Raw genomic sequence first — 12,435 nt, forward strand, 5'->3', positions numbered from 1 at the left:
GCCCAGCTTGTGCACAGACCGGGCTGGAGCCCAGACCCGGCTGCTCCGAGCTCCGAGACACCCTGATGCTGTGTTGGAGACCCTCAGCTGCCAGGACCTGAGCCATCCCCTCCAGCTCCTCTGAGCAGCTCTAGGAAGCTTGCTCAGGTCCCCTCAGCTCTTAGAGGTGCACACGGTATGCCCCGTCCCCCAGTTTCAGGGCGGTGGGAGACTTCAAGCTGCACACCAGGTACAGGGAAGGCGGGTCTTCGTCACAGTCGGCTTCCCTCTCGCTCTCAGGCCTGCAGGCCATTTCGGTTCACCAGGCCTCGGGCACCACGGCCATCTCTGCCACCGCCACTGGCTACCAGCAGCCGCACCTGGACCTGGCCAGAGTGAAGCAGCCGGTACCGACTGGGGCCCCCGGGGCGGGCCGTCCTCCCGCTTCCCCCACGCTCTGCCCAGTGCTCCCGGGGTCCTGAGGCTGGCCCACTGACGGGGGGCGCCTCCTCACTGGCCCTCATGCCTCAGTCTCCCCTCCTGTGCTCCCTGCAATCTGGTGACGGTGGGGGTGGGGGGGTCCAGCTGAAAGGCAGAGGGGCTTGCCCATCTAGACTCTTCCCCGCCTGCCGCCCGCCTCACAGCCCCTGCCGAGTGTGCCCGGGTGGTTCAGCCCCGTCCCTTTCAGCCCACAGCCCCCACTGCGTGGAACACTGCCCCACTTCCCTGGGGCACGTGGGGGGAGTCCAGCCTGCGGCCTGGCAGGTCAGGGGGTGGCTGATTTGGCAGGACTGGGGGAGGCCTCACAGGGACGCGGCTCAAAGCTCGACGGGTGTTGCTGGGCTTGTGTCCCCAAGACAGCGGGGTCCCCGGTGTGATGCCAGTGCCTGGGGCTGCCCTTCCGTGGGGGGCGCCATGGGCCGGTGTGGCCCTTGGCCCCCTGGCTCTGACCGCGTGGCCTTGCGCCTTTAGCACGACCCCCTCACGCCTGTGTCGGTCTCCATTGAACTCATGCTGGTTGAGGACGTGAGGGTCAGCCCGGAAGAGCTGACCATCTACAACCACCCAGATGTGCAGGTACGGCCACCCCCTTCCCCACCCCACCGCCCCCCATCGCGACCCCTGAGGACCCCTCACCTCTGACCCCAGCCCGGCCCCTCCCGCAGGCGGAGCTGCATGTCCGAGAAGGCTCTGGCTACTTCTTCCTCAACACCAGCAGCGCCGACGTGGTCAGGGTGGCCTACCAGGAGGCCCGGGGTGTCGCCACGGTGAGTGTGGGCTCCGCCCGCCCGCCTGTGCCGTCAGCGGCGGGTCACGTCGGTCACAGCGCAGGGTCTTCAGCGCCTCCCAGGGGTCACAGCAGACACCCGCGAGCTGCTTTTGTGGTCCGGACCGAGTCTCCACAAGCTGCGCACGCTGTTAGCTACCTAATGGTTTCCTTTCGGTCGGCCTTTCGGGTAAGATGGAAATATCATCACGTGAGCCACACTGTAAGAACCCGAAGGACTGTGGCCTTGACGGACACATCGGCTTTTTCCGTTTCTCCACGTTCTTTCCCTGACTTCCACCCAGCTGTGACCACAGAAGAACTGAGCCTTCCACGCTCTTCAGGGCTTTAATTCAAGTTTTCTCTTTCTCCATATCGCTCTGTAGGCTGGATGGTGATGATGATGATGGTGATTTTCTGGCAATCATTTGTACTCAGGCATTCTCTCCTGTGGGGTGTTTCAGTTGCTTAAATTTTTTTTTTTTAAAGTCGCCCTATGGGGCTTCCTTGGCAGTCCAGTGGTTAAGACCCCATGCTTCCAACGCAGGGGGCACAGGTTCCTGCATGCCACGTGGTGAAGCCAAAAAATACAAAAAATAAAAGGTCTTCCTTTGGTTATGACAGAGAGTAAAGGCTGACCAACCCAATGTCCTAACTGTCTGTGTATCAGCACAGTGAGTTATACGGTCTCGAAAACTGAACTGTGTCTGAAAGGAAACCGTCAGGACGGAGTGTGTCAAACCCCTGCTGTGAGTCGCGACCATGACCCTGGACGGGATCCTGGCATCGCAGCTCTGCTGTGAGCTTTGCACTCAGAGCCTGTGACCTGCATCCCCTGGTGCAGGCTGGTTGCCAGGCGTTGAAGGAGTTTTACAGTCACCCCAGCGCCAAGCAAGCCTTGGCCCCGCACTCGAGAGGACGGGCACTCGGCGCTTGGCGTGCGGTGGGGGTTGAGGCGGGTTCGCCTGCAGTCTTCTGCACTTGCTTTTGGCACTGCCCGTCTGTGCGGGGAGCCCTCGCCACTGGCAAGCGCACGAAACACGCATTCTGGGCAAGGCTGCCCTCGGACCTAGCCTTCACAGAGACCTGGCCCACCAGCTCCTTCAGAAACAGAGCCCGGCGCCTTGCCCTCGGCTAGGCAGTACATTCGTGCCTTAGCTGGACACCTCGCTCTCTCAGCCGTAACTCCCTGCAGGTCCCTTTCTCTGACTTTCTGCCTCCGATGACTGTCTTGATGCAAGACATCAGTTGCTTCTGAAGTGGAACGGGTGTTGAGTAAGTGAGGCGGGTGAGCAGGATGCAAGGGGCACGCTGGGAGGAGCTGGGCTGGCCGACCCCAGATGCTTAGCTGTAGTGTTGGAGGTGATGAGGGCATGGTGCGGACTGCGGCAAACTAGGGAGCAGAGACTGGCTCAGCGATGGCTGTGACCCCTCCTCAGTCTTTAGTGTTTTTAGTAGCAGCTTTATTGAGCTGTAATTCACATACCATACAATTCACGACTTAAAGTCACAATTCAGTGGGTTTTAGTGTATTCGTAAATAAAGGCAACATCACCAAAGTCAGTTTTAGAGTATTTTATCACCTCAAAAAAAAACCAAAACACCATAATAATCACCTCCCTGTTCTTCCACACAAATACACACATGGAAATTGTTGGATTTTTAAATTTATTGTGTCTTTGTTGCTGCACTTGGGCTTTCTCTAGTTGCGGCAAGTGGGGGCTACTCTCTGGTTGCCGTGCGTGTGCTCCTCCTCTCAGGGGCTTCTCCTGTTGCAGAGCACAGGCTGTGGGGCACGTGGGCTCAGGAGCTGCCCTCCTGGCTCTGGGGCACAGGCTGTGGGGCACGTGGGCTCAGGAGCTGCCCTCCTGGCTCTGGAGCACAGGCTGTGGGGCACGTGGGCTCAGGAGCTGCCGTCCTGGCTCTGGGGCACAGGTTCTGGGGCACGTGGGCTCAGGAGCTGCCCTCCTGGCTCTGGGGCACAGGTTCTGGGGCACGTGGGCTCAGGAGCTGCCGTCCTGGCTCTGGAGCACAGGCTCAGTAGTTGTGCACACAGGCTTCGTTGCCCCTCAGCCTGTGGGATCTTCGATTTTGTCCAATGTTTTTTCTGTGTTTCTTGAAATAATCGTGTGGGCTTTTCTTTTTTATTCTGTTGATATGATGTAATACATTAATTGGCTTTCAGATATCAAACCAGCCTTGCGTTGTGGGATGAATGCTACTTGATCATGATATGTGATTCTTTTTATGTGTAACTAGAGGCAGTTTGCTGGCATTTGATTGAGTGTATGTTCATATTCCCGAGAGACACTGGTTTGTGGTTTTTGGTGGTGTCTTTGTCTGGTTTGGGTATCAGGATGTCAGCCTCATGGAATGACTCTGAAGCGTTCCCTCTTCTAATTTTTGGAAGAGTCTGTGTAGAATTGGTAACAAGTAATTTGGTAACAATTCTACCAAACTCTTGAATGTTTGGTGGAGTTAACCAGTGAAGCCAGGTTGTCACGGGCTTTCTACATGGGAGGCTGTCGCAGGCTTTCCACATGGGAGGCTGTCGCGGGCTTTCCACATGGGAGGTTTTTTTTATAGGAATTCGATCTCTTCACCTCTTATTGGTCTGTTCAGACTGTCTGTTTCTTTTTGAGTCAGTTTGGTAGCATGCGAGTTTCTAGGAGGATGGTTTTTTTGTTACATTGTTTTTCTGACATTTTCTTACCTTCCCCCAGTGGGCAACCTTGGTCTTTAGCTCGCTTGTGGAGCCCCTCGGCGAAGCGCGAGGAGGCATGTCATAACATACCTGTTTTTCTCAGAGGCAGAATTGCAGATGTCAGGGCCTCTTGGGTTTATCGCCGTAAATCAGAGGAAGAAAAAGCCGTCCCTTGGCACCTGTGGATGAGCGTGTGTTGTTAGAGGGAGTCTGGGGGCAGCTGGATGCCTGAGATCATAGGGAGCTCCCCCGAGGCATTGTTATTCCTTTCGTCCAAGAGAGGATAACCCCCTGCCCATTCCTCTTCCGTGTAAATGAGTGGTCACCATCAGATCCTTCCCACTGAAAGGAAAACCTCAAATTGTAAATGATTCCAACTGCTTGAAATATGCCTTGCTTTGCTTTATCTCTGGAGATTAAAAATAACTCCCTTGTTATCTAGAAGAGGGATGTGTCCAGTTCAGAAAAATGTGTGCTGTGCCAAGAAAACTTGAACTCGTTTTTACTCACAGTTAACCTCGCACCATACATTTTGAGTGAGCCCTGAGGGCAGCCCAGGGGCCAGGGACAGACCTTTCCTCCAGGAACAAGAGCCTCTAAGAGTCTGTGATGGACTAGGCTGCTGCTTCAGATACTGAGCTCCCTGTCCAGGGAGGCATTCAAGCTGGCACGCTTGTCTGAAAGACTCAAGACAGGATTACAGCATCAGAGTCAAGTCTTCCCAGAACTACGAACCCCTGCTCAGTCCTGTGATGTCCTACGGTGTACGGTCCCTATAGGCAGCAGACTTCAGGCTTGTCACTGCCAAGGCAGGCATGATGTCCCCGTTTATAGATGATCCCAGAGAGCTCGAGCTACAGCTACAGTGAGGAGTCCCTTGAACTGCAAGGAGATCAAACCAGTCAGTCTTAAAGGAAATCAACCCCGAATACTCACTGGAAGGACTGAAGCTAAAGCTGAAGCTCCAGTATGTTGACCACTTGATGTGAACAGCCGACTTACTGGAAAAAACCCTGATGCTGGGAAGGATTGAAGGCAGGAGGAGAAGAGGGCGACAGAGGGTGAGATTGTTGGATGGCATCACCGATGCAATGGCCATGAATTTGGGCAAACCCCGAGAGACGGTGGGGGACAGGACACCTCGCATGCTGCAGTCTGTGGGGTCACAAGAGTCAGGCACGACTTGGTGACTGAACAACAAAAGGCCGGAGCAGTTCTTTCTCCGCGTGGTGGACAAGCCTTCGCCCACATCTCATCTTCCGTGGCTCTTGCTGAGAGAGGCTGATCCCTGCTGCAGACACGACCCCGTGACCCGTCTAGTACCGTGTGTGGGGCATGCCAGCAGCGCCCGACGAGGCAGGCCCCGCCAGGATCGTGTTTGCCCGGAAGGTGTCCCGGAGGGGCCTCGGCCCCGGGGGTCTCTGCTTCCCCCAACCTCGGCCTGCAGATGCCCCTGTGGCTCCAGATGCAATCGGACGCCGATTCCTTTGCCTCCTCCACCAAGGGAACGAGGGATTTTTCACGGAGTGTTGCCAGCTGATGACGGGTCCTTGCGGCGTCTCAGAGCGCTCCTTCTGAAGGACATTCACACATTTCTGCGGCATCTCCCAGCTGCTAATTAGCAGCATTCTCATTTCCCTTAATCACAGAGACAAGGAAGCCCACAACAGTTCTTCAATTAGCTCAGAGGAAATGTTTCTTTCTTTCGCTATCGAGGCCCATTCAGAGGCAAGAATGGCTCGTGGGTGTGTGTCAGCTTCCGTGCGTCTCCGGGCGGGGGCCTGGCGCGGGCGCACCTGGGCTGCTGTGGGGCGATGGTGCCCACACGACGGTCCCAGAGCTGCAGAGGCTTACACGGCCCCACACCCTCTGCCAGGCACCTCTGTTTCCTTCTCGGCTGGCTTACGCACGGGAGGGTTTACCTGACTTAAACTCAGGTTTCTTTCTTCTCATCACCTCTTTACAGCTCACGTGCTCCCTCCTTGCAGAAGCCGTGTAGTAATTCTAAGGGCAGTGGGAAGGAGCCTAGCACTCAGGCCTTTCATCCAGCAGTCACTCTGCAAAGGCGGGTTCCCGTCATGCGCCAGCCCAGGCCAGGCTCTGGCGACTCAGCAGGGAGCAGTCAACCAGGGGCCCTGCTCTTAGGAGCCGACCCCTCTCCTGGGTCCTGGGCTGTGGGCTGGTCCCCGTGATGCTGTACGTCTGAGGAGGTGCTTCAGCGCAGCGGGAGGCGGGGGGCGGGGGTCCTTCCTTGAGACGGATGGGTGGTAGGTGGCAGCTGTGCAACATGAACTCAGATGTGTCCCACCTTTTTCCTGGGAGGGGACAGAGGGCAGAGGAACCAGTCCCCAGCCTGGCCCTGTAGGAAGCCTCAGGGCTGGGCAGGGCCCCTTGGATGGCATTTCTCACCTCAGTGTGACCCTGGCCACCCCCCACCAGCCTCAAGGGGGTCCGTATCTGCGGGGGGCACAATCCTCACCTCTGGCGTGGGCCTGGCCACCACGAGACGTTGCTGGGCACACACGGGAGACAAGCTGATGGCACCGGTGACATGCAGAGATATCCACAGGGTCCTCACTCATCTACAGATGCTGCTTGTCAAGGGACAAGCGTGACGTGTGATGGGCCTGGGAAGCGTGAAGCCGTGAGGACGCATTGGCACCTCGGGGCCTGGCGGGCGTGGGTAGAGGTCCCGAGCAGCGCTGCCCCTGGCTCCACGGCAGCGTCTTAATGAGCAGTGACGTGTCCCCAGCTCCAGAGAGATGACAGGGCTTCCTCAGAGCTCTCAGGGGGCAGTGTCACCCCTGAGGAAGGAGAATCGGTTCTGGGGGTGGATTCGCTCACCTCCCCTCCTGCACACGCGTCCCCCCTGCACGTCCTTCAAGAGGCAAGTGGGTCTGGAACCTGGAGAAGCAGGTGTGATGCTTGCACAGTGGGCGTGGGGACAGGACCCCCCACCCCACCCCATGCCACCCACCAGCCTGCCCCCTCGCCTCCTCCAGAGCAGTTTGTCTCCAGAGCGGCAGGCGGGCTCACCCATGGGGCACCGTTCACCATCGGGTGAGCTGGCAGGGCTGATGTGTGGGCGGCCCGGTGGGCTGTGTGGTCTCTCTGTGGGCTGCCGTCCTCCGCCCTGTCACCCGGGAGGTGCCTGGACGTCCAGCTGCTGGGAAATCAAGTGGGAGAGAAACCGATTTCCTCACTGTCAGTTACCTTTGTTTAAAATGTGCAAAATGGCTCTTTTGAAGGAGAGACAAAAACACCTCCCCTGCACACCCACCCCCACCTCACAGGTCTCTCCCCGTGGGTGCAGCGAGCCATCATTTCTCTGCCTCCTGAGTGACGTGCCGCTCCCGACGGCGGTGACGTTTGCAGGGGGATCAGGTCAGAGCCCCTGCGTCTTCCTGGGATTTTTAAGTGGGTTCTCTTTGGGGACTCGTCCACCACAGAACTGGAAACCCGTGGCCCTGACCCACCGTCTTCAGTGTATTCGATGTCAGGCTGGCTTGGTCGTTGTTCGGGGTGCCGGTGGGGTTTCCGCTCTGGGATTTTTATTGAGCGACCTGGGTCCTTACGGGAAGCGTCCTGAGCATCCTTCACCTGTGTTTGTGCCCCTGAGCCCCTGAGCCCAGCGCTGCAGGCACAGTCAGCCTGGCCTTGTCCGGCCCAGCCCCCTGCCCTACAGCTCCCTCTGGCTGCTGGTGGCGTCAGGCTCTCGGGCGTGGCCGAGGGTGGGAGAAGGCACTGTGCTCCCTCCCCAGCGCCGCCCCTTTGAGGCTGGGTTCCTACCCTGGGTGAGCCTGTCTCTTTGTATGTCCACTGGGCGGGCGTGGACTAGAATCAGCACTTCCCAGATGGATGAGGGTCCCTGGGGTTTGCAGACTTCTTTCTGAATTCTGGTCTCAATGAAGGCAGGACCGAAGCCGAGCTGGTGGAAGCGTAGGTCTGTGTAGGTTAACCAGCGCCTCGCAGCGGTGACCCTGGATCTCAGTGTACATACACGCTGTGGGGCTAGGCCGGACTCGAGGCGCGGCCCTGAGGCGGCGGTAGGTGCCACCGCAGCCTTGGGGTGCTGACCAGGTGGGAGCGGCAGAGCTGCCCCAGGAGAAGTGAGCAGGGGGGCGAAGGTTCCCACCTGGACCCGGGGAGACTTGGCCAGAGAGGGACCTTGGCACGGGGCTGAGGCTCAGAGGGAGCCAGCAGGTGGACGCGGGGAGCGAAGACCCCAGATTTCAGGGGTGGATCGTGCAGCCCTGAGAGGGGCAGGCGGGCGCCAGCTGGCCGGAGGGTGACGGCCGTGGGGGAACGTGGTTTGTGGTGACGTCAGAGCCCTGGGCAGGGGCCAGATACGCCAGGTTCTCCTAGAACATAAAACTCACTCTGGGTGGCCTTTGAAGGCTTTTAACCTATTTGGTTGTCTCCTGACATTTTGCCCCCCACATGTTCTTGACATTAAAACTGTAGCTTTGCCAACACGGAACCGTTCTCTGTACCCACCCCTACCCCTGGTGAATGTAGGCCGGAAAATGCAGGCAGCAGAGCCGGGCCGCATAGAGGTGGGAGGCGCCACAGGCCCCCCGCTGGGTCCGCAACAAGCCTCCACCCGCCCAGCTCCAGACCACCCAGCAGAGATGCACGTCTAAGCAATGCAACAAATCACGGCAAGTCCACCTGCCACGTGAGAAAGTGGTGATGATGCAGGCTGTCTGGGGAGGGGTTCTGAAAGTGGGATCCCTGGAAGGAAGTAGAGAGAGAAGAAGGTCTTTGGCAAGAGGGTCTTTAAAGAGGGTCTTTGGCAAGGAAAGCTTGGAAGACAGGAGCTCAGATGAGTTCATTCGCTCTGAACATTTTACACAGGCTCTACGTCAAATATAGGGAAAGTGTGTCAAAGTGTGAGTCGCTTGGTCACATCTGACTCTTTGCCACCCCATGGACTGCAGCCTACCAGGCTCCTCTGTCCATGGGATTCTGCAGGCGAGAATACTGGAGTGGATTGCCATGCCCTTCTCCAGGGGACCTTCCTGACCCAGGGATCAAAACCTGGGTCTCCCACATTGCAGCAGATTCTTCACTGTCTGAGCCTCCAGGGGAGCCCTCAAACATAGCAGAGGTAGAGACGAATGTGGAGATGGGTGAGATTCGAGGCGCTCACAGTGAACATGCGGTGGCCTCTGTGGCCTATTCCCAGGTCCTGAGAGTCTGTGGGTCCAGATTAGGATTCCTCAGTGAGGGCTTCATGTGGAAAGCAGCCACCTCACACCCTGCCAGCATCAGAGGAGACCCCACAGGATGCTCTGCTCTGATGGAAGTTGCAGCAGGTGGCCTGGACAAGCGATACAGGATCCTGGGTGTGAATCCTCTCTCCGCCGAGCTCTGACCACCCTGCCTTGGAGCAGCTTCCATTTCTTCTCTGTAATTTGTGCCAGGTTGCAATAAATGCTCCTTGAAATCTATCCTGGCACTAACATATTACATCCCAAGCCCGTTGCCCGGCTGGCAGTGGGGGCTCACGGTGAGGGGTGGGCAGGGCTGCCTTTGGGTTTGGGTTTTCTGAGCAGGCGAGAGGCCGTGACCCTGAGCAGCTGTGTGACCGCACCCCACTCCCGCCTTGCAGGTCCACCCTCTGCTCCCCGGCACCTCCACCATCATGATCCACGACCTGTGCTTAGCGTTCCCTGCCCCCGCGAAGGCCGACGTCTACGTCTCGGACATTCAGGAGCTGTACATCCGCGTGGTGGACAAGGTCAGTGTCAGCCTCCCCGTACGCTCCCTCTTTAGCTGCACAGGAGCCAGGAGCACAGTGGGGCTGTGGGGGGTGCTTTCCTCGCATCTCCCCACCCCTTGGAGTGCTGTCTCACCTGGCATCCTGGGCTCAGCGCAGGGCGGCCTCTGGGGGCGTCCATCTTCATCTCGGTCGACACTGGCAGTAAATCCCCCTGGAAGTTGTCCTCACGTTAGCCCCGGCCTAGGGATCCCTGTTCTCTGGCTGCTGCAGGTGACTGACCAGCCAGAGCTGGAATTTTCTCCCCTGTCTGTACTTGTTGGATTCTCAGAGATTCAGTGGCAGGTGAATAAAGCGTCCTAACGCCAAGTGCTTCTGCAAAATGAATACATAATAGATCTAGGCTTTTCTCTAATGTGGAGAGGGATTTTATGTAACTCAAATACATGAAGTGACTGCAGCGGTTTCCAGAGGAATGCTTTCAGGGTCTGATCTTCCCGAGGGAGAGAAGGGTTGGTCATTAGAAGGGGCATTCACGCAGCTTGGACTCCTTCAAAGTCACTGTTCTCTCAGCCTCGGGTATGCCTTCTCTGGTCTCGTTTCCACTGGTGAGCTGCTTCTAGACTTGTGTTCTTTCACTGAGCACCTCTGACACATGTTTCCCAGAGCTTTCGCCGTGTGCAGTCTGTGCTGCCAGGTGTGAACTGCTGAGCACTTATTAAACCCCCACTGTATGCCTGTTGCTATCCGAAGCTGTGGATTAGCTCTCTAACTAGGTCCTTAGTTCTTTCTCTTACTGAAGTAGAGTTGATCTGCGGTGCTGTATTAGTTTCAGGCGTACAGCAAAGTGATTCCGTCTTATACACATTTATAGACACATATGCTGTGCTTAGTCGCTTCACTTCAGTTCAGTTGCTCAGTTGTATCTGACTCTTTGCGACCCCATGAACTGCAGCATGCCACGCCTCCCTGCCCATCGCCAACTCCAGGAGTTTACTCAAATTCATGTCCATTGAGTCAGTGATGCCATCCAACCACCTCATCCTCTGTCGTCCCCTTCTCCTGCCTTCAGTCTTTCCCAGCATCAGGGTCTTTTCAAATGAGTCAGCTCTGTGCATCAGGTGGCCAAAGCATTGGAGTTTCAGCTTCAGCATCAGTTCTTCCAATGAATATTCAGGACTGACCTCCTTTAGGATGGACTGGTTGGATCTCCTTGCAGTGCAAGAGACTCTCAAGAGTCTTCTCCAACCCCACAGTTCAAAAACATCAATTCTTCATCACTCAGCTTTCTTTACAGTCCAACTCTCACATCCATACATGACCACTGGAAAAACCATAGCCTTGACTAGACGGACCTTTGTTGGCAAAGTAATTTCTCTGCTTTTTAATATACTGTCTAGGTTGGTCATAACTTTTCTTAATCACTTTAGTTGTGTCCTACTCTTTGTGACCCCATGGACTGTAACCTGCCAGGCTCCTCTGTCCATGGAATTCTCCAGGCAAGAGTACTGGAGTGGGTTGCTGTGCCCTCCTCCAGGGGATCTTTCCGACCCAGGGATCAAACCCAGGGATCAAACCCAGGTCTCCCGCGGTGTAGGCGATTCTTTACTGTCTGAGCCACCAGGGAAGCCCAAGGATACTGGAGTGGGTAGTTTTTCTAGGGGATCTTCCCAACCCAGGAATCATACCGGAGTCTCCTGCATTGCAGGCAGATTCTTTACTAGCTGAGCTACCAGGGAAGCCCGTATATATATTCGTTTCCATTATAGGTTATTGTAAGATATGTGCTATTGGTAGATCCTTGTTGTTTATCTGCTTTATATGTAGTCATGTGTATCTATTAATCCCATCCTCATTTATCCCTCTCCCAGACGTTAGTTCTCTCAGAGTGGGATGTGACCGTTATGTCACATTTATGCTTCGGGCAAAGCACCGGAGTATCCCCTCGAGGCCCCCTGAACACGGAGAGCATGTAAACAGTTCCGCTTGTTGGTAGGCTGAGAGTCTGGAGGTCACCGTGGGCCTCTGGGTGTGAGCTTTCGGATGCTTTGGCAGAGAGCTGTGGGGCACCACAGGTGGTGGCATTGGTCATCCGACGCCAACCCGGAGTCTCTGCCCCCACGATGTAGGTGGAGATCGGGAAGACGGTCAAGGCGCACGTCCGCGTGCTGGACTTCCACAAGAAGCCTTTCCTGGCCAAGTACTTGGCCTTCATGGACCTGAAACTCCGGGCAGCCTCCCAGATCGTCACATTGGTGTGAGTTCTCATGGGGTCAGGGGTTGGAGGAGGGCATCTGGGGGCAGCGGCAACGGGTCTGCCTGGGGGAGAGGTCCCAGCCCCTCCCTCTGCTCCAGGGCGCTCAATGAGGCCCCAGACGACTACACCGCCTCCTTCCGCGTCCACGGCGTGGCTATCGGCCAGACCAGCCTCACTGCAACCGTGACCGACAAGGCCGGACAGAGAATCAACTCAGCCCCACAGCAGATTGAGGTAGAGCTGCTCCTCCTCACGCCTCGTGGGCCCGGCCCAGCCCCTGGGGCACGTCAGGGTCCTGTGGGGGTGGGATATGGCATTTTTTGTGATCGGCTTGGACTTTAGGGGCAGCCCAGGTAGCCCCGTGGAAAGGGAAAGTGTTAGTTGCTCAGCTGTGTCTGCCTCTGCAACTGACCCCCTGGACTGTAGCCCGCCAGGCTCCTCTGTCCATGGAATTCTCCAGGCAGTGATATTAGAGTGGGAAGCCATTCCCTTCTCCAGGGGCTCTT

General features: G+C 56.7%; 1 protein-coding gene across 3 annotated transcripts in view; it reads left to right on the forward strand.

The window, feature by feature from the left end:
• NUP210 (nucleoporin 210) overlaps window positions 1–12,435 on the forward strand; it is a 91,399-nt gene that overhangs the window by 51,421 nt on the left and 27,543 nt on the right. For all 3 annotated transcript variants that reach the window (XM_024982365.2, NM_001191461.1, XM_059879452.1), the window contains 6 exons: window positions 280–386; window positions 952–1,056; window positions 1,146–1,247; window positions 9,565–9,693; window positions 11,802–11,929; window positions 12,028–12,163. In XM_024982365.2, coding sequence (XP_024838133.1) covers window positions 280–386; window positions 952–1,056; window positions 1,146–1,247; window positions 9,565–9,693; window positions 11,802–11,929; window positions 12,028–12,163 — 707 coding nt within the window. The remainder of the gene's footprint in view (window positions 1–279; window positions 387–951; window positions 1,057–1,145; window positions 1,248–9,564; window positions 9,694–11,801; window positions 11,930–12,027; window positions 12,164–12,435) is intronic.

The sequence above is a fragment of the Bos taurus genome, chromosome 22 (assembly GCF_002263795.3).
Source record: "Bos taurus isolate L1 Dominette 01449 registration number 42190680 breed Hereford chromosome 22, ARS-UCD2.0, whole genome shotgun sequence".
In the NCBI taxonomy this organism is placed as follows: domain Eukaryota; kingdom Metazoa; phylum Chordata; class Mammalia; order Artiodactyla; family Bovidae; genus Bos; species Bos taurus.